The sequence below is a fragment of the Triturus cristatus genome, chromosome 8, assembly GCF_964204655.1.
Source record: "Triturus cristatus chromosome 8, aTriCri1.1, whole genome shotgun sequence".
In the NCBI taxonomy this organism is placed as follows: Eukaryota; Metazoa; Chordata; class Amphibia; order Caudata; family Salamandridae; genus Triturus; species Triturus cristatus.
The window spans coordinates 1005181556-1005209296 of NC_140591.1; the positions used below are offsets into that span (position 1 = coordinate 1005181556).

Below are 27741 nucleotides of genomic sequence, written 5' to 3' on the forward strand. Positions count from 1 at the left end.
CTTTGGATCATTCCACTTCGACCAGTAGGTTTCATGTTTTGCCAATGCTGGGATGCACTCTCCATCAATGTCATGGAATTTTGTGAATTACGATATAATCCCATTTGATTATGGTTCTGAAGAAGTCATTTCAACGTGTCACTTGTAATAAATTACTAACATGATGACATTTTAATTGCTGTACAGGGCTGTTCAGTACAAAACTGTGCTAGCATGTCCTACACCGATATCTCGCCACATTTGTGGGAGTGCTAGCTGCATAACCACAGCAGGTTCCTGCTCAGGCACCATAACCTTAAGCCCTGTAGCTCCTGTTGGGATTGAGGGGGGGAGGGGTGGAAGATCATTAAGAAGTAAAAGGGGAAACGGATTGTTTTTGTAACTGTTTTATTGAGTTTGTGACCATGATACACAGTCAAGTAATTGATTCAACTGTCATAATGTTGACTGCACTGGTGCATCATCCAAACAAAACAAATTTCAAAGCGAGTATGCTGTACATTTTCAGTATTGATAGGGCATTGTGATTATTCACCTCTGAGTACCACTGGACCTTTTGTGGTGTATCTATGTGCCCTTTAATTCTAGATGTCTTTCTTTAGCCCCTGATCCCTCATTTCTCTGTTGCCACTTACGGTCTGCTTCATGTTAGTTCAAGTAGTGTCATTAAGCCTCCCTATGCATTTGGAACATTTGAGGCAGCTTGTTCCTGTGTAAACCACTCTGTTAGCATCCAAGTTTCTTTACAAGTTACGGAGCTATTTTGTGTGTGTTGGTGGGGGTGTTGGGGTGGAAAGGGGGTCAGACCTTCCTTTGACTGTTATGCCCAGGCTTACAAAACGTTTTTGGTAACAATTAATGGAGTGCTCTCCCCATATTCCAGGAAATTGATTCTTGAGCTAAAACAACAGTAACTGGCATACTCCCACTGCAGAACAAGTCTCTAGTTGAAGTGAGCTGTTTTCTTCCTACATTAGTGTGTAAGGCTTAGTTTGACTTTTGTGCAGTATGGCTGATCTTAGTGCAAGTTTAATGTAGCTTCATGTTCCAAATTTACTGTGGACATTAGTTCCTACTGATTACATTTATTTGTCCAGATGAACTTTTTTTATTTGATAAGTTCTGAAAATTAACTTCATGAGCATGGTAAAAGTAAAGTATCTTCCTTTGTCTGCAAAAATCTGTCACACGACCCAAGGCATGGGAAGCAGTGTCTCATAATCTAATGAAAAGGCATAATGTATTCTGCATACAGTGGAAAACATTGAGCATTTTTTCTAATTTTTCGTGGGTATAAGTTGATTAGAAAGAACTTAATTCTAGCCATTCTTTTGGAGATTAGCTTTATAGACAATCAAACAGCAGTCCATGCTTTAATAACATCATATGAGATGAACCATTTGTGTAGACTGGCAAACTATTCAAGAATAGCCTTAAGCATAAGATCAGCACTTAGTATTTTATGTTAGACAAGGATGTGTTGCAGCGCAAGCATGCTCAAATTTATATTTGCTTACTCTCCTTACTTCTCTAACTGTACTGGGCGCTTTACGATAAATCAACCTGCAGCATTCCTGTTTACCACAGAGGCAATGATCCTCTGATTAATCTTTCTCCGTCGATAGGAGGGGTGGAAATTAGGGTGGCCAAAACACAACATGAGCTGTCCAATAAGGACTATTAATAGACAGCCAACTTACAAATTTGAGATCAGAGGTAGGTACACCACTCTTAAGAACATGCTGTAGAAATAAAGAATAGCAACTGGAAGACCCATCATGCCAAAGAAGTTAAGTCGGGCAAGAATCATGCAGACCAAAAGCTCAGCAACACAGAACATAAGAAGTAATACTTAATGTTCTGACAGAGCTTGCCGATTCTCCCCACGCCCCATTTAAAACATCAGTAAAATAATACAGTTTAATGGAAGAACCAACAAGATTCAATAATAGACTGAGACGGGTATTAGATTAATTTGGTTATTGTATTAAAGTTCCAAAATGTATAGCCGTTAGCAGTCTCTTGAGAATTGCGGATAAGGATATCACAGCTTGCATTAAAGCACCAAACATTTAGGCAAGGCTTTATCAGATGATTATTATAAAGGTCAGTTTACACAATTACAGAGTCCCACTACAACTAATGCAGAAGGATAGATTGTGTAATAGCTCTGATCCTACACGGGAGGGAAAAGGGTTTAGATTTAAAGTCCATTAAGGGCAAGTCTTTTAGCATAAAACAAGGAAATAAAAATGGTTCGGCAAAGAAGGTTTCTGTCTATCAGCTACTGACTGTAGCATCAGCATATCAGTCCAAAGTAAGGAAAAAGTTAATAGTAAGCCTAGCATCCTCTCGCAAGGAAAACAAGGCGTTTGTCAAGAAGCAAAAATCAATGGTCCTATCCCTCCTTTTGGGTTTCTTCTTTTATAAAGTACCTAGCAAAATTCCAGTGATGTAGCATCACACCACCATCGGAAGACTGTCATATGCTCAAATTCACATTGTCACCTAGGATACTTGCAACAGTGAGATGCTTTCCCATGCTGGTCATGGGAAACAAAAGATTTGAGAGTCCACATAGGCCTAATATTGGTGAAAAAAGCTACAAAGTTTTCATCTATAGCAACAGCCGTAATCCTGTTCCCACAGGAATATTTCACTGTGAACATTGAAGAAACATTTAGGAACGTCAAGGTCTATACATGTACAGAACAAATAAAGTAAAATTCTATTAGGTCTGGGGTAAGGTCAGCATTAGAGAAAAAGCATTTGTTGAAAAGCCTTTAGGCTAGCATCACACATTTTAAATGAAACAAACTCAAAATCAATATCAAATATAATGCAGTAAATCATTTCATTTAGGCAATATGTAGAACTTTCACCAGTGATTATTGTATGGAAATAGCTAACATTAGAAATACCCTGCTACCACATTTTTTCGCCACATTCATAACTGTATAATTTCCTAAATTCATGCTACAAAATTAGTTTTTCACTTTTCATAAACTATAAAATCGCAGTATTACTATGCGAAATTTCAAGATCGTACCTAGTTTCGGCACATTATTTCACTGACTTTTCTAAAAGGTGCATTCCAGCAAAAAGCATTGGAAACCCTAGGTCACTTTATTGATAGCAGTTTCATCCAAAAACGTTAATAAACATCATCTTTATAAGAAACTCATTAGTGCAACTCATTTATATGCATTAGTATGCTTTGTATGTACGTTTTTTTCATATTGCATTTTACAGCTCGCTTTTACGGTGCTTTTACTACACTTGTGTGGTTCATGTGTCTAATGTGCGCAAAGTGCACTTTCAACTTTTAGTGTGTTTAATCAGTGAATGTGTCATGTATTATGATTTTTAAAATCATGCGCCATCAGATGCTTTCACAGGATATTTGAGCTTGATCCTAATATTTAATTATATGAAGATAAAACCTGCCAAACTAATGTTTGACGAGTTAGCGCTTATGTCTTGCCTTTTTTTTTTAATACAAAGTACAGCTATTGTACTTTGAACACATAGGCACTTTATAGGACATGATGATTTTATCAATACTTGCAACAATTGAGTTTGACGATTTATTTCCATTACCAGTGTTAGAGTTCTGTTGTAGTCTTCCATGATAATTTGTACCCTATATTATGAATTTAAATTTGTGCCCTATTTTATTTTTGGGGCTTTTTTATGGAGATAAACAATGAATAACAAAAAGAAAATACCTTCTTTTTGCCGTGTCGGGCCTCCAAAAGAACAAATTCAACTTGGCTTAGAAGTCTGCAAGTCCTGTTGAAAGGAAAAATTTGATGAGGGTTAGCCACGTGCTTGCTTAATTATTAGTAGTTGAACAGAGGATTCAAAACTAGGATTTAGTCTCTTCTCAGATTGCCCAAGAGCTTGAGCTTGCAGACAATATATTCAATTGACCAATTACTTATGGTTTTATTTCTCATTAACATTTTGTTTGTTGAAGTTAAACATGCATATTGTTAAGCATAAAAAATAGTCTTTGATTAATGTAAATGCTTGTAGATGTGATTTTCACAGTTTGTGCTTTAATCTTGCCATTCCATTCACCTTCTAAATGCTGTGATGTAGGATAATGTAATAAAGATCTTTCTGGATAATAACTATTTAAACGATCTGTGCCTCAGCACCCTCTAATTTCATATAATAATTTTGAAACAAACATAATTCAATTTAAAGCTGTTATCGCCACTTTTTTATATTTTCATGAATTACTTTTTCCTTCTCCAAGACAGTTTTATCAAGAACAGTCTCCCAGCCTCTGTAGCCATCACTGCTTTTTGTGAGCTCTACCTAGTTTTGTTTGGACCTGTGTTTGAAGTTTGTGGCTTTGTTTTATGACATAAGTGGTCTGTGCCAGGGCATCGCTAAGCAGCAGCAGCAATCAATATTCTATTTTTGTACAGCTTTGGGCGATATGCTTTGTGGAGCTTCTTATTAAAAATGTATGATTTACTCTGCTCAGACAACTTCATTGTAGACCTAGAACTGCCAAATGATTTTGTATCAAGGTTGGGTCGTGTCATCACTGTGTATTTTCCTTTAGCAGTTGTCTCAGTGTCTTGGTCAGAAATGTTGAGGCGTGCTGTTCACACTGCCCCAGCTCATGTTGCAGCAGCGTGGTTCAGGGTGTGTTGGCTGCTCGCATCTCACCTCTGTAAAACCTTGTTTTTAATTATGTGACAGTTTTAGAAGTTTCAGGGCCTTCAGAAGTGTGTGGGATCTGCTATGGTTAACTGCATGCATTCTCTAGAGAATACTTTAAAAAATGTTGATTAATGTATAAAATATACATCAAAAAAATAGTGTGAAGCCAATTCTCTAAAACAAATAACCAATGAGACATTGACCATTACACTGTCTGGCCACAAAAGTAAACATTGGTAACACGTAGGCTTTGAGAATTGGTGTTCCACTTTGAGACAAGTTAATTTTGAGTGTGAAGGAGGGTAAAAGTACAATTGCAAGAAAATTGTGTATTCCTGTAAATGATCATTCTTCCCAAGAAGTAGAGCTCATTTGCTATTTGAGGGGTTGTCGGCAGCACAGTCATATCAGCCAATGAGGTAATCTGTTTATTTTTCCTTTTGGCAATTATAGATTGACATTTGAAACTGGTATTTGTGTGGAAATTTGTATAATCCTACTCTGATAAATTAAAATGTAAGCCATGAATACAATTGTTGTGAAGTATGTATCTAGAACAGGAATAATTGACCTCATAAACGTCTATCTAGGGCATATAAATATCATGCTGAAGGGTACTTGTTGCAGAGCTAAGGTGCACCTTGTTGAAGTTACTGATGAGCTTGGCCAAACACCTCACTCTACAGATGATGCAGACTCGTTTAGTATGATTGTGTGATACATAACACAGTTGAGGGTTGTAGTGATGACATCCAAACGGGATTCCAACTTCATGAAACCCCATGAAGGAACATATGGCTTTCCTGTCGGGTAGGAGATACTTGTGTTCCTGTTTCACAACACTCATAATTCCCCACATCCTACCAGTAGTTTACAATTCAGATTGATTTCTCCTGTCTGAATGGAGCAAGGCTTTCATCTTGTGGACGTTCTTCATTTCTGTAAGGAGTAGCGGGTGCCTCTGTAAACCACCATACTTTATAGCGAATTAAAAGCTCTTTAGAAATAGAATTTGAGCTGAAGAAGAACGAATTTCAAGTTTTGTGAGAGACCAGTCCCAAATAAAGAATCTTATTAAAATAGAAGACTGCTCCCTCGTCCCCAGGGCTGAAAGGTTTTATATTGTTTCAAAGAGCTGGAGTTCCAGAAATTGATAAGACTACAGTTGTACAATTGTATTCACTGCCTGTTGCTGTGCATGTCTCTGCAAAGGGCATAAAGATTTGTCCACATTCTTAGTATCTCAATTTTTACTGTTTGTTTTAGTGCACTTTACTCGTTAATGCCTTTTATATCTTTCATGAATTCAAACTTTCATTTGTGCATTGCCTTAATCGCTGTTGGTTGGAAAGTGTTTGAGATATGCCTGTTGGCAGTTACTCACATTTCTTCAGCATCATTAAAATAAAAGCAATACACCTGTCAATGTGACCTGGAGGTGATCAGAACTCAGAGTGCTGTAACAGACAATTACAAATCCGGGGGTGTGTAGCTCTTACTCATAGTAAACCCAGCCCACAACCGTGCACCACCCTGGCTCCCACTGTGAAGACCACATTGTGTCAGACTTAGATAGATTAGAGCATCCTCTGGCCAAGCAGCGGAAACGGCTTACCATTTATATATGTTGAATTGTTATAGCTTCCTAATGGAATCTAGGCTCGCCTTACTCTTGACAGTACTACATGGCTGTTCCTTAGTTTTGTGGTTTCTTTGAACTTTTCCACAGGTAAGATTCTTAGAGAGACAACTAATGTGAGGGTTAGGAACAAGGACCAACAGGGAAAGGTGTATGGTTAACTCTAGGAATTATTTTAAGCCAGCGACTCTACTCTGTCCATCATCGTTTCATAGTTGACGATTGGTCAAAAGGATATTAGGTGTGTTTTGAATCATTACCAGACAAGAGATCTGGGTGGAGATGATACAGTAGATTGAGTTTAAATGAGAGCTACCTAGTCAGCTCGAACATGAAAGAAGTAAGAGTTATACTGACAACCCACTAGGTATGAATGGTGGTGGTGAAACTGCGGTTGGGAAGCAGATATATCCTAATTATTAGAGGCTATACAAATCTGCAGAAAAATGTGACTATAACGCGCAGTAAATTCATATTTCTGTAGGAAAAGATTGTAAAATTTGAGGAAACCATGTTGAAAAAAAAACCGAATAGTGTTCTAGACCAATATAAAGAGTAATGGAAAAAGGTATGAAAAAAATCTCACCGTATGTGTGTGCACTCTTGAATGTTAAGAAAACAAGAAAATATAAATATGAATGACCTCTTCCGCCCTTGCGCACCTCACTTTAGATTTAATGTAATCTCTGTTTAGGATTTCTCCTCCCGATTGCCAAGTTTAATGGTATAGCTCCTGAGTATTTCCTATACCTCTACTAACCCCTTTCAAATGATGCAAGTGTATAGGTGACAGATTAGCTGCTAGTGGTTTTGTAATTATTTACCGGGAAGGAGGCTTTTACCCGGCCCTTTACTTTTCATGACTTGTTGCACCCATAACCGCTTAAGTGGTTATTGGAGTTGATTTATGAAGTAGTTATCTTGACTACCAATGTAGTGAGCTGATATACATGAGACAAGATTGTTTTCATTATTCATTGCAGCAGGTTTGTGATCTCGGGTCCCTATGACTTAAACCCAAGCACATTAGCAGCAGTACTGCTTTTTGGTTGGTACCATCAATGACAGACTGGCCACGTTGATATTTTCTTGCCCCTATCTCTGTGGCATGAAGGGTGAAATGAGATTGAGTCGCCTTCAGCAGAGCTGTATATTTTATTTGAATAGAGGAGTTTGACTCCATACTATATCATCCTCATTACCAAAGTACTGTTTATCTTCGTATCACTCAGAAAACCTTTTTTTCTACTTTTGTTCCCCAAGAATTCGGCAGAAGAAAAAGTTAGATTTGAGACATAAGTGCTCAGGAAGTTTAATATGTAAGAACCAAGAACAGCAAAATCACACTGTTTCTGTGTCCGCTTCACCAGGAACTTCCCTAGAAGGTAGGCATCCAAGCCACACACTGTCTGCTTTGGGGCTCCAAATAAGTAGTATACCAGCCAGTATCGGTCACTAAAACCCATGCATCATTCTGCAAAAAGGGGAACAGTGATAACCCAAGAAAAGGAAATGGGGTCTCACAGATAGCCACAGTCTACCACTGTGTCTACCTTACCTGCTCCGCTGATGTATTTAAAATTGATACATTTTTAAAGCAGTATAAATAATCTAGAAAGGCCTTTAGAGCAAAAATACCTGTTATGTATTCAAAATAGCTACAATAAAAGTATGGATTTCAGCCATGTTTCAAAATTAAGATGTATTTGCATTTTCCTAATAATACATTCCTATGAAAATAGAATTACCCTTTTACTCCAATAGAGAATGATTTGACTCCTACCTTCCTGAAGTAAGGAGTTGAAGTACTTTTGTTCAAACAAATTATCTGAAGTAAAGGTTTGGTGTACAATCTTTCATTGTTTGCTGCTACTCTATCCCATGTTTGCCAATCATGCCTTAAAGCTAAGGCAGCATCATTTATTTACCAAAAGATTGTACAAAGATATGCAATGCCAGGAGTCCACCTGGGTTATTCTACAAGCTTTCTGACGATAATTGTTCCCAACTGATCATGTTCAGGACTGATAGACGTTTTAACAGACACTACCGGAGAACATGTTCATTTAATTTGCAATAGTTTTACACTTTTCTCATTTCTTTTTCTTCACACATTGAGTTACACCAAGGAGTTTTATCATGCCTACATCTTGTAATTTATGTAATTCAGGTGCTGAATCCCAGCGCATACATATAAAAATAAAATTTAAACCCAGAACTTCTGCCCGATAAAGACCCCATTCGCTGGATGGTCATCTTTAAGCATGAGCCTCTAGGAAATTGAGTTCATGTTCATTTTGGTTTGTTTTTAAACCTTGACTGGCCCTGAGAATGTATTTCTTCAAAAAAATATATATATATTTGATTTTTCAAAAACCTTTATTGAACAGAATTGCATCGCAAAGTTACATGATTACACCGTATCAAGACATCATGTACAGACATATGATATATTTCAGCGAAAGATACCTTGAGTACCGAATGTATGAAAATACAAAGAGGCAATATCGATAGGAGCACCAATACAGTGGGGTGGACCACGGAAAGAAGCACCTGAAGTGAGGGAGAGGATGGTTGAACAGAGGGGAGGGAGAGCAGGAAGCAAGCAACTCATTGACCATCACCGGCGATACTGCGGGAGAGGTCGCCGGGCGCTGGGAATTGTGACTTAGGACGTGAGTGGGCCCGATATGTCAATTGGGCGGGATTTAGAAGGCATGAGGTCCCAGAATTCGGACAGGAGGTATTTCTTCAAATAATTTGTAAATGTGTGCTGTAAGGCCACTTTGGACTCAGGATTTAGCCAGCTGCAGAAAGGATATTTTGACAGTTGAACATCTTTTCTAGATATTTCCAACCAAAAGTCTATACTTTTTACTTGTTTCGTCCTACAAGAACGATCCGTTTATCTTGACTTTCTTTGTTCCCAGGAACTTCCAAGGGCTTTTCTCCATATAGATTAGCTTGGAAATCACAGAATATCTTATTAATGTGCAGATAACATAATGTACGTCCTCTTTTGTAATAATTGTGGAATTAATAACATTAATCTTCCGTAGTTTTCTTTTTTACCGCACTCCAAATACTACAGTGTTTTGCCTTCGAGAAATCTGTTGCTCAATGTCTCGCTTAAGTGACCCTTTCCAATGCTTACTCCTTGCGCTTCAAGCTCATTCTCTCTTTTTTTTATATTCTTTTTTATTGAACTTTGCTCATCATACAGTGAATGCAATAATCAAATCAATCTTTCAGTGTACACAGTAAGCAGAGCAGACATCATATGCTTGACTGTGGCAGTCTGTATAAATGGAGCCTTCTGGGCTTTCAGAAAGCTCAACTCCTCAACTGCAGCAGATATAAATGTTAGGATCTCCCCCTTAAATCTCATTCTCTAGCCCTGTAAACCTACTGTTGAGCTTTTAAATCAAGACCATCCTTCTTTTTAGATAGCTGCTTCATGACTATTCCCCTAATGAAAGTTGTTTTTTCAGATTGTGACAATCCCTTACTTGCTTTGTTCCTCTTGAGAAAACCAATCTTAAGCCTTAGTAATACATTATTTTCATCACTGTTTCTTTTCTGCTAAGTTTGTTAGCTGAACTCACAACTTCTGTGGTTAATTGCAGCACCTACCTATTTATCTTCAAAGCTGTTTTGTGTGTCTGTGCAATTAGCTATATGGTGTTATGAGCATTGCAGAAGTCACAAGTTATGGCGTGGTGTGTGTGTGTTTACGTACTTAATTCCAACCCCTGCTGCACATAGCCTGGCCTGTGGCCTGATCCGCACTCAACCTGCCGTGGACACCCAACTCTCTATGCAGGTCTTCGGCTGTCCCCAGTGGCCAGACCATGGTCCAAACCTGCCACTCTTGGTAGCCCCAGGAGCGCCAGGTGCTTTTGCCCTGTGAAGCTAGGGTTTTGTTGAGGGGAAGGAGCAGACTCTTTCCTGTGGCCAGGCACTGCTCTCAACCTGCTGTGAACACCCAACTGGCCTTCAGTGTGCCCGATGGGGGTTGGGAAAACACCTTTTGCACCCGACCTACTCTGGGAAGGTGTCTCCGAGGGTGCACTTCCCGCTCTCTCTCCCTAAAACAAGCTATTAGAGTTAAAACTGTAGAGATATACAAATGTATTAACCGTTTAAAGCCTCCTTGCCAAGTTTTTAATGCCAATACCTCACCAACTACTGAGCATATTTACACGAAACTAACAAAAGTAAAGATCTACTTCCATAGCAATTTTGGTGGCCCCTGCAAAAGTTTCCGTGGTATCTAAAATAGAAAAACGCTTTTTTTTTTAAAACTCTTTTCTGTCTGCATGGAAATTGACAAGATGGGCCTTAGATGGCAATGCCAATTTTTGGGCAGTTCAGTCTATAGACAAAGGAAAAGCAGTTTTTAAGTGGAAAGTGCATCTGAACCTTAACTGGAGAGAGGAAGTGGCCTAACTGCTAGGGCGGTCGACCTTGAACTTGGGGAATTGGGTTTGAGTCTCGGCAATGACGCTGAACAACCTGTTATTCTGGGCAAATCACTTAATCTCCCCGTGCATAACAAAAATTAATGTGTCCTCATAACGCAACTGGTGCTATGTAAAGCACTCCTATACGCGATACCTTCGGGTCAAGTTTGCGCTATATTAAACTCTGTAAATAGAATTAAAAAAATAGTGACAACTTCCACTGTGTTAAATATACGTATGCATTTATATGTAAAATTGTGTACACTGACTTATGATTAAGATAATCAAGAGGATTGAGGTTGACCTCCCCCAAAATATTTCAGCTGAATGCCGTACAAATATGTAAAAGTTAACAATATCTAAGTCTGGTTTGATTTACTGAGATGTGGAAGTATTTTTTTCTAGTCGTTTGCAGACTACTATACATGTAACCACTTAATGGACTTGGTTTTGGGGAGAAAATAGCTTTGTTCTTGCAAACTGCAAAGGAAAGTAGATGGAGTGATTGAATGGCGTCATAGAAAAGGTTTAAAGAGCACCTGGCACAGGGTTGTCCAAAGACTTGGTTGAGTAAATGGTTAATACTGTCAGTGTCTTTATCCACACTGATATTACGAAGTTGGCTCGCTACCATCTGCAAGAGAGAAAGGAGTTTGAGGGAAGCACATATGTCCGGTTTGTCCCTGGTTCTGGATTGTGAGGTTGTGTTGTGCTTGGGTGGTGTGAGAGAATGCCATGCATGAAGCTACTGCTTCTAACCCCAGTTCCACAGTTCACTGTATGTTGCCTAGTACCGGGGTGTTGATATTTATTGTAGTGTATAGGGGTACACATCATTTTTCTTGGGAGGGCGGTGCAAGGCCTAGGTTTCCTTCATATACATGTTAAGATAAATTCAGTTCAATCCTGTACACTTGCCATTAATTAAAGAAGGGCAGTGTTGTGCCAACACCACAAACCGACAATGATACCAAGCATCAACAGTCTGAAAATGTTTGTAAACTGAGTCTGATGGCAGATGCCCCAAACTCTGCTGGCAAGTGTGATAGAGGAAGAATGGTAAAGATTCAGTTCATACCACTACATTGATGCCAAGTGGTCTACATAAATGTCACTTTTGCGTGGGATATTTTGCAGTCTGATTGACTAGATTCTTTCTTGTGGGCACAGCTAATTTTCTAAATTCTACGATGTTTTGCATTGCATGCCCACGGAGTACTCTACAAGCTGCAGCCTGAGGCTTGACTGCCATTTGTTGTGCTTATTTAATTGTTAGAAAACTAGCCTATATTGTCTGCCATTGGAAGAACACATCTGAGTCTCTCTCCCTAATAGAAATCTCTGCTGCATAATCTTTGTTGCATGAAGGACATAAGTAAAGGTTCTTGGTATTATGTGCCTACTGCAACAATCGTGTCCTTACCCCCAAGCCACAAAATTGAATTCCAGAAGCAACTAAGGCTTTCACATTTTCGAGGTCAAAATTATTACTGACGAATTTGAGAAGAGTAACTGGTATGATGTCTTATGGACTGAGCCCATGCTATGTGCTTTGCTTCTGGGTGTTGCTGTTGCCCTTTGACGTATCTCTTGCTTTGCTGTCCAAATGGTTCTTGCTGCTTGTACAGTTCTACTGTTTCAGCTGGTGGACGCTCACACATATGGCTGCAACAACGAACACCTATCAACAGTGCATAGTTTGGTATGCAACAAGCCTGTGCTGTGTAAGCATTGGTTATTCAGCATGGCGGGGCACCAATGAAAATACAAGCATTGGCATAGCCAATAGGTCTCGCCTTTGGGACCTCATAAGTGTTTAGCCATGCAACAGTGGATGTTGTTGCACTAAGGATATTATGCTGCATAACTAAATACTTAAAAGGACCCAAAGGCGAGCCATATTGGCTATGCCAATGCTTGTTTAATACTTCCCATTGATCATGAGACGAAGGGCCAATGACTACTACTTGGAGCCAACACACACACACACATGAAAGGCAGAGTGGTGGAAATAGTTGAAGTACTTCATCAAAAAAATATCTTGATTAAATACAGTAAACTCACTGAAAAAAGACTGCTCACCAGAGAGGTAATGTTGTCAACAGTTAAACCATAGCCCATCTACCTTACAGTAGGAAAAAAAAGAATACTGTTTCAGAAATGAAGAATTCTGCAGGGAAGCCTCTTCTTCGCAAAAGCTAATATCTTTCAAAAAGAGTGTAGCAGTCCGGAAAAAGTCCAGTATTAACACACAGATTATAATTCTATTTGCCAACAGTGTTTACTATGACACGCTTAAAAAGGTGGGCACAGTGACGCGAGACATTGGTGCTTTACAGAAAACGCACAGTCACGTCATGCAATGATATTTCAAGAGAACACCTCATAAGAAACTGAATTCGGAGTGCCAGAGAAACAAGGAATTCAAGGAATGCAGCGTCCCACATGTGGTGTGCACGAGAGCGAGCACCAGGCCATATGTTTTGAATGATCGCACCCGTGTCTGGGCACGATAATTCAAAACATATGGCGCCGTGCGGGTAACCGCAAGCAGTAGGCCACACACACAAGCGTGTGTGTTGATCTTTTTGAAGCCCTTATAATAAGTCTCGCAGCACATGCGGCTGCTAGGCCAGACCTAAAAAATCCAGTGTCTGAGTGCTACTTTGCGTTAAAAAATAAAAAAAAAAGCTCCCCAGTGTTCCAGGCCATGTATTTGGCTTTATCTTTTGTGAAGAGGGTTCTGGTCCCTTACACATTTCTGGCTTTTTCATCCCTCTCCTGAAAGTTGCGTAGATGTGGCGTTTCTCTCTTGTTTAGTCTGTCTGTTATTTCTTACCCTTTACTGTAACATTTCTTTGAAGGATTTGTTGTCAGGGCAGTTATGCCTTGGACTCCACTATTGTATGTTACATACATAAGATGGGTTTTTGTGAGGGTTGTATGACAGAGGCACGTATGGCTAAACCACACATGCCTCTACAACTCCGGCCCAACAACGAATGTATCTGAACACATCCCTTTACCACGCGATTTCCTCGTAAAGGCATGACTGGTAAAGGAATGTGTAATAAAGATCACACCTCCGCCCACCTGCCCTGAGCCCTAAAAACTACCCCGACCCCCCCCTTTCCCCTTGAGCCCTAAACACTACCCGAGCTCTAAGTATTATCTGAGCCGTAAACGCTACCCTGACCCCCCCTCCATGAGCCCTTAATACTTCTCCAACCCCCCCCCCCCCCGGAACTAAACACTACCTCAACCCCCCCCTCCCGAGCCCTAAACGCTACCCCAAGCCCTAACTCTACCCTGACCCCCAACACTACCATGACCTACCCCAAGCCCTAAAAACTACCCTGACCCACCAGAACTTTAAACAGTACTCTGAGCCCTAAAAACTACCCCACCCCATAAAAACTACCCTCCATCCTGCCAAAACCCTTCCCCAGCCCTACTTACCAGACCGGATACTCTCCTGATCCTGCCTCTTCTTGTGGCCGCCTATCCCAGCATCTAGACCATGCACTGCCTTATGCGTGGTTAAGGCAAGCGAGGTTACTCTTGCGGGGAAACAGCACGCGTTGCTCAGACTGCTTTATAAAGGCTATTTCCCTTTTGTGAGAGTTGTATGGAGAACGCTATGGGGCTAATGTGAAAATATGAGTAATTGGACTTTGAAGGCAATCCTACAGGAATGATCTGGAGGTAATAGGAAAGGGATAGAACTCTCTGGAAACTTTCAGCGTAAGAGAGTAAGCTATTGCAGATCAGGACAGTCGGACTAAACACTGAAGGCAGCGAGACATAGAAGAACATAACTGTATAGGGAATGAGAAAGGTTGACTGGAACTTGTAAAAGAAAGAAACGGGAAGCAACTGGAAAGAGATTCAGAACCAAACCACAAAGAGAGAAATGGAGCAATTATAAATGGAACAAAGTAATCGAACTTAAGAACACACAGCTAGTAATTTAAGGCCAAGTAAGTGTGTGTTAGTATGTAGTTTAAATAACATTATGCCACTGATTCTGTGCAAATATTATTTTGGGAGTAAATCCATCCACGTCTGCCTTTTTAAAATCATTTTGATAAAGTTAGTTATTTCAGGTTTTTATGAGAAACTAATGCACTGGTGTGAACTGAGGTGGACAGCAGCAGTATTTGAGCATCTTTACATCTCAAACACTCGAAATATTAGGACTGGCTCTGGCGTTGCAGCTGTGAAAAGTCGAGAGATGAATATATCTGCACAATTAATTTTTCTTCCTGCTTGGAAATAAAAAGTTTGATCCTCATTCTGATTTATGCGTTTATGGTGTGTGTTGTGTTTTGCAAATACTGTCAAATAAGATTCCATAATGATTTTCGGGCGAGGAAACACATTTCTGCTGTCTGTCTGGCGGCTATAGTTGTAGTACACCGCTGTTTGAGGATTTTTCTGTTTTTTAAGAAAGCAGAAAATCAAAGAGTAGTTGGCATGTTTTGATACTATTTTACTTCGCTGGGCCAGGAGACTGCTAGGATTGCAACATGTCTGTGAGTCTCTGCAGGACGTAGAGCGTGTTCCAGGAGCATGCGGAACTTTCTCTGCTCTAAGCAGACTACTGTTTGATGAAAACCATACCATGTTTGTAAAAGATCTTGTAATTGAATAAAGGGGAGAAGGTGGGCTTGTGGAAAGGGAGATGCTAGAATGACCAACCTAAAAAAAAAAAAATCTCCTTTTCAGGGTCGCTGTTCGAGAGAGAACTGCAAGTACCTTCATCCGCCAACACACCTAAAAACGCAGCTCGAAATAAATGGCAGGAACAACTTAATCCAGCAAAAAACAGCAGCAGCTATGATTGCCCAACAGATGCAGTTCATGTTTCCAGGGGCCCCTCTTCAACCAATGGTAATTATATTGTGTCATTTGCAGTATATACTTTTGGCGCTTTCCTTAGAGATGTGGAGTCTGTGTTGATGTTGAATAACGAGCATAGCCTATTTGTATTAGAGGTGCAAGAATTATTCTAATTTTTTGCATAAAATATAATTTTGTTGTGTCCTGTCTCTGAGCCGATGTATATAGATATGCAAAAGCATGTATATATTTCATGTATGTATCATGTTTTACTATGAAAAAGCTGCAAAAAGGCAAAAAGTGGATTGCATACAAGTCATGTGTACAAATTAATGTGACTTGTTTTGATAGGTATTACCAAGGTGTTAGTCTCTTATTTTGAGATACATTTTAGACCCTTAAACCTAATGCCTAGTATGTATGCTCGCCCTTTTTTGTGTGATCTACGTTGCATTTTTCTCTCTCCTGTGCATTTCCCAAAGTTCCAGTACGTGTGTCTTTAAACCTGACCACAGTTTTAGTGTGAGACACATGGCCTGTCCATCTAATGCCCCTGAAGGCTGGCATATCAGCCTCCAAACTTAATTGAAGTGAATGTATCCGAGTTAACAGGTGCCTTGCCTTGATACAACTGGGTGTCTTTGCTTAAGAACCAGGTTGTTTTCTTGGCACCTTATTGATCTGAAAATTCTCTTTTGAGTACGAGTACATTTTGGTTGGACATTGTGATGGTTCGCTCTACCCTTCAGAGAGTGGAAATGCACTGTTGGCAAACTCTATCCTTTTGTTGATCATGTGCATAGCCGTACAGTGCTGGATTGACCTCCACACTGCTGAATACCTGTTGTAATTGTTTCCTTTCTTAGTGTGCCCAGCTGCCGTTTCCTATGATCCTGATGGCTGGCCTTGCGGGGTGCTTTTGATGCCACAGACCTCAGCAACACTCTTAGTGCAGAAAAGGGATCAACATATTCCCTGGATGTTTCACATTGTGTGTCTCAACATCTGGGGTCACAGACGCCTGCCCTTAAAGTGAGAGAGGGAAGCCCTAGATCAGCAGGTGCTTGGCCACTCTGGAGATTTACTTCAAACTCCATTAGAAAGCCAGGTCACAAGTTTTAATTACGACATGTCTCCCACCACTTTATCATTGTGGCATGCCTTAATTAAAACCTGTGACCATGCAATTATGCTTAGTTATACTTGTGCGGCTAGGATTCACAGGTGGATTTGTATGTTTTTCTTTGTTGATCTGGAGTGGTGTTGCTGTGACACCAAAAGGTCAATATCTCACTTCCCTCTGGTACTTTGCCCCCTTTGTATGTTCTGAACATATTAACTCAACATCCTCTTCTGAAGGTACTGTGATCCCCTGTTGTGGATTGCCTAAAGGACCATACACAGGGACTTAAATAGGATCAGTTTTGCAACTGGTATATGTTTGAATGCAGTTACGTGTGTCCTTCCCCAAGTTCAATTATCAAATGAATCTCTGCATTCTGCAACACCTGAAATTTGAAAGTCTCGCTGTGGAAATGCCCACATAAAGGGTGTTACAGAAATACAATGTCGCAAGGATTAATGCTTGTTTGACCATTTTTTGCTCTTCTAAAGTCACAAATGGAAATTATTTTTTAGCAATGTAAGTTTTGAAAAATTCGGCGGAGATGGTTTTATTTACTTGGACATTTAGAGATAAATTGTCAGTTCGATTCTTTCGCCTACGTTTTTCACCACTGATTTGGGTAACTATGTTGAACTCCCAGTTCCATGGCCCACGAAATATATAATCACCAAATATTCTTGTTTTGACCAAATACCAAGACCTCCGTCTTATCTGAGTTAGAATAGGATCCTATGAGAGATGGTGTGTGCCAAAATTTCTAACAGTGTGATTGCTGCATCGCCTCCCTTTCCTACATTTCACCTTATCCCGTCTGCCAATGATATCAAAGCTGACCCAGTACTGTGCATAGCCCTGACACCAAACTGAGCGGTCTCCAAGATCTTTTTGAGTTGTAGGAATGTGAAGAGACTGCCATTCACATGCTTCTCGAACATCTTAATTGGTGCCGGCAGTAAGGGTACAAGTAAAAAATATGCAAGAACGATTTTATCAACCATTCGTTTTTTCAGGATACGGATGATGATTGTGTGCTTCAACCTCCATGGAACTGAAGCTAATCTTGGAGAAGTATTGCACAGGTGTGTCAGATTGGTCCCAACGAACCCGCCCCTTAGTGTAAAAGTGTAACTGGACATGGATTCTCTGGGTGATCCACATTTCACTGATAACAGTAAGTCGAGGGTTCCCTGTGGGCTGAGAGACTTAAAATGTAAAATCTTACACTCCAAAGTCTGGCTAGCAGTAGTGAGCTCTCCCAGTCTCGGCACTACTCTCTCATAAGCCACTGAATGCTTCACTCATCCTAAGTATTTATCACCACACTATTGCAAGTCCCTTGCATAGTCTGAATGCTTACATGAAGGCATTCCGGATTAGTGAAAGAGTTTACAATTTTGAAGATCTTCTTAGTCGATTCTAAGATTCGCTCAGTGAAGTGCTCTTTTTGCATTGCAGATCTGTTTTTTGTATCTACAAAGTTGATTCAGATATAACTTTCTTCTCAGCAGCATAATGTTTGCAACAGATTTTTCCTAGTTGCTCACAATGTTGTTTAGCTTGCCGTATTATGTCTGAAAATCAAGGTATTGACCGTCTGTTCTGTGCAAGTCTATCTTCCTTAAGTGGAGCAACTACAGCTAATGCTATTCTAATTCACTGACTCACTGACAGTTTGGAACTTCATCAGTTGTCACCTTAAAGTCAAACTGTCCAGATAATTCCTCAAGGGCAGCCAACCACAATCCTGAAGTAATTTTGTTACCATCTTGCTGACTGGCTTGTAAGTTTGCTGTTGTACACCCACATTCAAAAGAAAGGTAAGAAGCCTGTGCCATAGCAAAATTATAGTTTGAGGCAACCTTATGTTCTACTTTGACTAGAATCAATGAACTCATTAGCAAAATGTCGGTCTACTCCCGATGCTCTGTAACCAATCACGGTCGCCTGTGACCAGAAAGGAAATAAAGAGACCCTAACATTCAAACACTCGACTGAAGTGAATGTGTCTGATGGAACCAATTGAACTAAAAACATCTCTGAAAACAACTGCAAACCCTCCTCCTCCCTCTTTTGTGTTATCTAATCTAATCTAATGATATTAAAATCTGGTGGGAGCGCTAATGTTGGATTGGCCCCTTACTGCTGCCAAGTCTGTTAAAAAAGAAAAGAAAAAAAAAATGTTAGGTCTCGCCTACGCACTGCCCATGCACTGCTTAGGAGACCTTTAGCCGGCGTGCAGCTCTTTTTACAAAGCACATACTCGTGCTTGTGGCAGCATACGGTTTGCGGGAGTGCGCAGCCACGCGCCACAAGTATGTGCTTTGAAAAAGAGCCGGATGCGCGCGCATGCACCTCTCATCGCCAGCGCACTCACTCAAGCGCCTCTGAGCACCACTCGTGTGCTTTTTTAAAATGTTCTTTTAGCGCGCGCTCACACACAATTCCCGGGCTTGTTATTGCATTGTATTTATTTTGGCGTTTTTAGAGCGCCTAAGTGGCGCCTTATGGGAAGTTCAGGGCGCGTGCTGGTAATGCCTCTTTTCTGATGCTAACTCATGAGCGCGGCTTAAGGCTGCCTCTGGTCTCATGCGGTGAGCCAATGGTGGTGAGTTTTAGGGATAGGAACCTCATACTGTGAGCAGGAGCCACTGTCACTGGGCAGGGTGCCTTGGGTCAAAGGGCAAGAAGCCTTTAGTCTTGTGCAGAGGGCGCTTGCTTGAAACGTACAGTGCGCAGGGCTTTTAGTGGGCCGGGTCCCTCCTGGTTGTACACCTGCCAGCAATTAACAAACATTTGCAATGTAATAGGTCTCGCATTTACGCGAGTTTGAGCTATTGACATTGCAAATAACTGCCTTTTATTTTTGTTTTTTAAACCTCAATAAAAGGCATTGTCATTTACAATACCAATAGCTTAAACTTGCGTTAATGCGAGACCTATTGTATTGCAAATGCTTGTTTGGTTAAGAATGAGATCTAACACCTTCATATGATTATATAAGGATCTTACATTTACCTGACCTAGGATTTGTAGGAGATGATTAATCAGCCAAGATACTCAGATAGTCATGGGTTAATTTCTCTTCCTGTTCTAGTTCGGTGAGCCACCCCATCAATTTAGCACACTTCAGGGGATTAAGGGATAATAACGACCCTGTTGTGTGTAGAAACAGGCAGCATGGCTTACAATGAGTGGTTTTTGACAGACTTGCCTTTAACGTGCCAGCGGCTTGGACACCACCCAGCCTGACAAAATACTGTGTAATTTAAAATGCAAAAAAACAATGATGACTACTTATGCAAAAAATGCTAAATGCGAAAATAGAATTGCAAGGTGAAAGTGCAGCCTTTCAGATTTCATTTGCCAGCAGTCTCCTGATAGTCTTTGAGACACTCTAGGGAAGCAGATCATGCTCTGACACCCAGCGACTGGTATCAAAACGTTCAGCCTTTAACTCTGTGTGCAGTCACAGTAGCGGCTGCTACCGGGCAGTAGTGATGAGTCGGGGAGGGTGGGTTTTGAAGAAAGATGGGGGGGGGGAGAGAATGTAAAAATGCACTTAGCTTCCTGGCGGTCGGCTCTCCTCCGTCGTCTTCGTCCACGACGCAGAATCAGGAAGCAAGCACAGTCATAGCGCTGCCTTACAGCAGGGTTGTGATTGGTCTGAGCACTGTGTTTCGGATCTCAGAAGGGGACTGGAAGCCTAGGCATGTTCCCCACCCGGCTGTGTATTACCAGTCAAAGAGTCATATGCACTTTGCAGAGTGCCTACCTCTCACCTCTGCGCTGCGCTGCGGCCAGCACAGCCCTGCCCACACCTTTACAGCGCCAACCAATAATGAAAAATAAAATTATAGCCTTGTTATTATCATTTTGTTCGAGGCATGTGGGCTGCTGAATTCATATCTGTGCATAGATCGCCGCCTAGTGTTGGGTCCGGATGTTTGCACGTTGTTGTCCTGGAAGAGTCTTCGAAGTATCCTTGGATAGGTGACTCCTCCCGTGGACTACAGTGCGCATGGGCATCCTCTCCATCCTCAGATTGTTTTTTTCCGCCATTGGGTTCGGATGTGCTTATCTTGACTCAAGTTAGGAAAAACTCTTTTCAGGCCAAAAGGCCTCTAGTTCGCGTCGGTACTGTTCCCGATCGGTATCGATAGTATCTTTGTTAGTTTACTAACATCCAAAACCAACTTTTTCGCATCTTACCCGACCATCGACCCGACATCGACGATGGAATCGAGGACACCATTCAAGCGGTGTCCGGTATGCAATGCGAAATATCCCCACATCGACGTCCATCCGGTGTGCAACAAATGCCTTTCACCGGATCACGACGAATCTACATGCATGGCCTGTGCCCGATTTCGATCCAAGAAGACTCTACGGAATCGACGAGCGGCGAGACTCTAGGCGCAGCAAGCGGCACCGGCCCCAGCCGACATCTTCAACGCCGAGACCGAAGATATCGAAGAAGTGAAGAACCTACCCTCCAGTCCCGCTTCCGAACATAACTCCGGATCGGAAGACGTCGACGAAACACTCTTTCGTAGAGATGAAGACGACACCGAGGTAGGAGACTACAATGAGGCCTTAGGGGCCGAAGAGAGTAGCTCCGGTGACGAGCAAGGCCTACCCGTTCAGACTGAGGAAAGCCCAATGCAACAGTCTATGGCTCCGGTCGAGGGATCGCCTTCGGGCCTTACCCAAAACCTATCCCGCAGTTCTTCGGCCCCGCCCTCGGGCCTGGCCTCGGACATTCAGCGGCAGCCATTACCGCCCAAAACGGCTGGTTTCCCTTCTTCGAAACCGAAACCAAAAGCTGTATTGATTCAATTGAAACCGAAAGTGGCGCTGGTCGGATCGAGGCCCTCCACACCTTCGACGCCAGCAAAACACGTCGGCACCGAGCGCACCAAACGAGACTTCGGTGCCGCACTTGAAGCGGCCGACGTCGGAGTCGGCGTACGGAAAAAGGCCTTCGGTGCCACCAAACCTGCTCAGCTCCCGGCACCGACGCAATCGACTCCGACCCCAAAGGTCAAACTGCCTGCTGCGCCTCGCACCGCTTCGACGGCAACACCAAAGCCACACTCATCGAAGACGTCGACGGCCATTCCCACCCCTCGACTCGATGACCCACCGGCGCCGAAAAAGTCCACGGCCGCCTCTACAAAACCGGTCGGCGCAAAAGAATCGAGGGCGCTCCAGATGCGACCCGTTACTGAGCAAAGCACCAAAAATAAGACGGTCCTCCAGGACATGTCGGGCTCCGAGCCAATAAAAGCTCCAGCAGCCTCTTCGGCACCAGGCCAACATTACCTTTGGCCTGCCACCATCCACGGCCCCAAAACTGTTCCAAATCAGGACACGGGTCACCCATACCACGATCACGCCAGCCGAACGCTCTGCGGAGACGTCTCCATCCCATCGACGCCGACACCGGCAGGATGATTATCCACAAAAGGAAAATAACTTCTGAGCCAGCTTTAGAATCCTTCCGGATCCCACTAAAAAGAAAGCTGCCTGTGGCTTCGGAACCAGTTCTTTACGAACCTTTCCACTCACCCTACCAGGATCCACAATCCTTCTCTCCCGCGCACTCCGACACGGATGCGTTAGAGGACTACATGGGTGACCACAAGTCCCCTACCCCGGAGACATGGACCCTGACGGCCAACAGGACCCGGATCAAGCTTGGGATGACCCTGTGGACCCAAGTGCACCTATGGATGCACAGGACCCGCAACTCTATGGAGCAAAAACATCTCCCACAGAGGACACTGCAGCGTTCAACGCTCTCATTGAACGTGCTGCGGCCAATCATGGAGTGCAACTTCACTCTGACACCGTCGAGGACGACTTTCTTATGGACACTTTCGCAACCTCAGAAAGAAATATAAAGACTCTGCCCATGTTAAAGGGGGTCCTCAAACCAGCGAAGGACATCTTCAAGGAACCCACCAGGGCAAGAGTGATAAACCCCAGGATCGACAAAAAATACAGATCAGCGCCTGGGGACCCTACTTACATTAGAGGCCAATTACCTCTGGATTCCATTGTCGTTGCGAATGCTCGCAAGAGGGCACACTCGCAAACAGCAGGTGACGCTCCTCCCCCGGACAAAGAGTCCAAGGTGTTAGCTGCCTGTGCGGCAACCCGTTTGCCAGAGGTCTCTAACATATGGCGCATTGCCAATACTCAAGCGCTCCTCGCTCGCTACGATAGAGCGCACTACGACACATTAGAGCAACTACTCCAACATCTCCCTGACCAATACAAAGAAGGTGCAGAGATCCTCATCAGGGAGGGACAGCTCCTCACAAACGCATCCATCAAGTGTGCGCTGGATGCCGCAGACACAGCTGCCAGGGCCATAAACACTAGCGTCATGTTGCGACGACATGCCTGGTTGCGAATCTCCGGATTCAAACCTGAGGTGCAAAATAACATACTCAACCAGCCTGTCAACCCCGACTATCTATTCGGGCCGGAGGTTGACGCCACCCTAGAGAAAATAAAAAAGGACACGGACACTGCAAAGTCCATGGGGGCTCTCCAGACAGTCCTTTCGGAGCGGCTCCTTTCGTCGCCCCGGAAATAGAGGAGCAGGTAGAGGACAGGGGTCACAGCAAACATACAACAATGGCAATACACAAACCACCTACGATAAAAACACCCGGGGTGGATCTCGTGGCTCCAGTACAAAGGGCAGAGGACGCGGCTACGGCAACACCAGGTCCTCCCCCAAGAACAAGCAGTGACGCCCTCTCCCTTCCTCCCGACCACATAACACCTGTCGGGGGAAGGCTACAAAGGTTCCTGTCCACGTGGAACTCCATCACCACAGACAGGTGGGTCAAAGATATTGTCAAATACGGTTACTGTCTAGAACTAACCTCCACTCCACCCACAATACCTCCAAAAAACCGTCCTATGTCCTCAGAGCACTTAACGCTCTTACAGCAGGAGGTGCAAAGTATGCTTCTAAAAGGCGCAATAGAGGTCGTACCCGTCCACGAGCAGGGTACGGGGGTGTACTCCCTGTACTTTTTAATACCGAAAAAGGACGGGTCACTCAGACCTGTATTAGACCTGAGACCCCTAAACCGATACATTCTTTCCGAGCATTTTCACATGCTCACTCTACAGCAAGTCCTCCCGCTGCTCAAGCAGGGAGACATTCTGGCCACACTGTAATCAAGGATGCGTATTTCCACATACCCATTCACCCCTCACACAAAAAATACCTCAGGTTCACTGTTCAATGGCAGCACTACCAATTCAAAGTCCTTCCCTTCGGCGTGACAACAGCACCCAGGGTGTTTACAAAGTGCCTAGCTACTGTGGCGGCACATCTACGGAGGCAGCACATACACGTCTACCCTTACCTGGACGACTGGCTCGTTCAAGCGAAGTCAGCCCAGCAATGTGCCAGCCACATGTCCCGCACCATTCACCTCCTTCAAAGTCTGGGGTTCTCACTAAATTACCCAAAATCCCATCTCCAGCCCGCACACGTACAACAGTACCTAGGTGCGACTATAGACACTCTGGCGGCCACAGCTCAGCCAAATTTACTGAGAATCAACAGCATGCAAATGCTGATTTCCAAGTTCAAACCACAACACTCCCTGCCCGCGCGAGTGTTCATGCAGTTGATAGGCATGATGGCCTCCTGCACCTTCATAGTCCCACACGCGAGACTACATATGCGCCCGCTTCAGGAGTGCTTAGCACGTCAGTGGAATCAGGCTCAAGGACAGTTGAAAGACCTAGTGTTGGTGAGCGGTCGGGCATACAACTCTCTGCATTGGTGGAATCCACAAAACCTTTGCAAGGGCCGACCGTTCCAAGAGCCTGTCCCACAGATAATACTGACGGCGGACGCGTCTCTCCAGGGATGGGGAGCTCATGTACTCCATTACACAGTGTAGGGACTATGGACACAACAACAAAAGAAGATGCACATCAACCTTCTAGAGCTGATGGCAATCTTCCTCGCTATGAAAGCATTCAAAGTACACTTGTGCAACAAAGTCGTGTTGATCCGGACGGACAACATGACTGCCATGTACTACATACAGAAGCAGGGAGGAACACACACTCCACAGTTGTCTCATCTGGCTCAGAGCATGTGGAAGTGGGCCATTCAGAGGAACATGTTCCTCATGGCAGAACACCTCCCCGGCAAGGACAACCAGATGGCGGATCTGCTCAGCAGACACAGCCACCAGATGCACGAGTGGGAGTTACACCCATCAGTACTCCAACCGTACTTCCAGCAGTGGGGTCATCCAGAGATAGACCTATTCGCGACAAGCAAAAACGCAAAATGCCAAAGCTTTGCCGCCAGGTTCCCACATCCGCAGTCGCAGGGCAATGCGATATGGATGAACTGGTCCGGCAGATTTGCGTACGCTTTTCCCCCAGCGCCACTGATACCGCTGGTGGCACGCAAACTCAGACAACACTCACTGACACTCGTCCTGGTTGCTCCAACGTGGGCACGCCAGCCGTGGTACACCACCTTTCTCGAACTTTCCGTGGTGCCGCATCAAAGGCTGCGGGTCAAACACGAGCATTTGACGCAGAACCATGGAGAGATTCAGCACCCAGATCCGCAACAGCTGAACCTGGCAATCTGGCTCCTGAAGTCCTAGAGTTTGGCTACCTAAACCTGCCACCTGACTGTATGGACATCATTAAGGAGGCCAGGAGGCCCACTACCAGAGCTTGCTATGCAGCCAAATGGAAGAGGTTCGTCATTTATTGCAATAATAATGACATTAACCCGCTAGACGCATCCATCCAAAACATTCTTTGTTACCTATTACACCTATACCGATGCAATCTGGCGTACACCTCTATACGTGTCCATTTGACCGCAATATCAGCCTATCTACAAACCAGGCAGCACCTCTCTCTATTCAGAGTGCCTGCCATCAAAGCATTCTTGGAAGGACTCAAACGAGTCATTCCACCTAGCCACCCACCAGCCCCAATGTGGAACCTCAACTTGGTCCTCACACGCCTGATGGGTCCACCCTTTGAACCTCTACACTCATGTGAGATTCAATTCCTTACCTGGAAAGTAGCTTTCCTAGTAGCGATAACTTCTTTACGAAGAGTTAGTGAACTCCAGGCACTAACCGTCCAAGAGCCATTCATACAGGTTCATGCCAACAGGGTCGTACTACGTACCAACCCAAAATTCATGCCCAAGGTGGTATCGCAGTTCCACATGAATCAAACTATTGAACTGCCTGTTTTCTTTCAAAACCCACAAACTGTCGCAGAAAGGGCACTCCATACACTAGATGTAAAAAGGGCCCTCATGTATTATATCGACAGGACTAAGATCTTTAGGAAGACTAAACTTTTCGTTGCCTTTGCCCCACACCACAAAGGTAACGCTATCTCCAAAGCAGGTATAGCCAGATGGATCGTTAAATGTATTCAAATTTGCTATCAAAAGGCTAAACGCACATTAACGATTCCCCCACGAGCCCACTCAACACGCAAGTTAGGGGCCTCCATGGCTTTCCTAGGAAACATTCCTTTGCATGACATATGTAGAGCAGCCACCTGGTCCACTACACATACATTTACCAAACACTATTGTGTAGATGTGCAATCAAAACAGCAGGCAGCTGTAGGACAGGCTGTTCTCAAAACTCTTTTTCAGACCGCTGCAGCTGGCACTGGTAGTCGCCGCTAATAAGAGGGCACTGCTGTATATTCTATGCACAGATATGAATTCAGCAGCCCACATGCCTCGAACTGAATATGCTACTTACCAGTATGCATCTGTTCTTGGCATGTAGGGCTGCTGACGTTCATATCGCCCTCCCTCCTCCCCGGCGCCTGTAGCAGCTGCAGCTCTCAGAATTACTGTAAGCATGGTCATCACTTTCTGTATCTACTCCATCGCTGCCACAATGGCGAAAAACAATCTTAGGATGGAGAGGATGCCCATGCGCACTGTAGTCCAGGGGAGGAGTCACCTATCCAAGGATACTTCGAAGACTCTTCCAGGACAACAACGTGCAAACATCCGGACCCAACACTAGGCGGCGATCTATGCACAGATATGAATGTCAGCAGCCCTACATGCCAAGAACAGATGCATACTGGTAAGTAGCATATTCAATTTTTCCTGTGGGGCGACACTCCTCCGCCTTAGTGAGGTAGTCAATGGGCATTTCGTTAGTGAGACAGTGAGTTAACAGTTTGACCTGAAAAAACAATGGCTAGATGAGTTTTGTAAGGCCAACACTGGATTCACCCAGTCCAACTGTGTTCTGGTGCCTTTCTGCGTATAGTAACACGACCACTAGCCTCCTTTTAGTCTCATTGGTTAGTAATCCACATTACAGGAGCATGTGCATCAATCTATCCCAGACGTACCTGAGCTTCTGTGGGATACCTCCATCTCTTAAGAGGCATCTGCTGTATGTGTAAGCTCTTACCCCAAGGCCTTTGTTTATCTTCTCAGGATTGTTCAGAGTGATGCATTGATCACTCTTTTCGATGTTCGTTTACTGGTAAACCATTAACCCCAGAATAAAGTTTCAGAATGTTTGTCTGTCATACCTACTAAACATGTTTGCCTTTTGCTCCATCTTTGGCCCAGGCACAAACGTCCCTCTCGGAAGGGAGGATCCATCGCCTGAGCATTTTTCATGTTTCATCGGGGAGCTCCTTTCAATCAATAGCTGTTTAGATGGGCAGATCCGACGTACAAGTCGTATAACCCCCTATCCCCTTCTTTTCCTTGCCTGGTTAACACTCCTCCAACTGGCAACCAGTGGAGCCTGAAAACTGTGAAATAGGGACATGAAATAACACTGTAACCTCTTCTTCTTAACTGACCACACGCACTTCTCATTCCATCAATTCAAAACAAGCTTACTACATACAAGGATGACCTCCTTCTGAAGGCAACTTTTAAAGGTGACTCCTGCTACATGTATGTCTGTTATGCGCTT

At 43.3% G+C, this 27741-nt stretch overlaps 1 protein-coding gene across 25 annotated transcripts in view; it reads left to right on the top strand.

Annotated features, from left to right (window-relative positions):
* MBNL2 (muscleblind like splicing regulator 2) overlaps positions 1-27741 on the top strand; it is a 501363-nt gene that overhangs the window by 335894 nt on the left and 137728 nt on the right. For all 25 annotated transcript variants that reach the window (XM_085622558.1, XM_085622561.1, XM_085622565.1 and 22 more), the window contains one exon: positions 15511-15675. In XM_085622558.1, coding sequence (XP_085478684.1) covers positions 15511-15675 — 165 coding nt within the window. The remainder of the gene's footprint in view (positions 1-15510; positions 15676-27741) is intronic.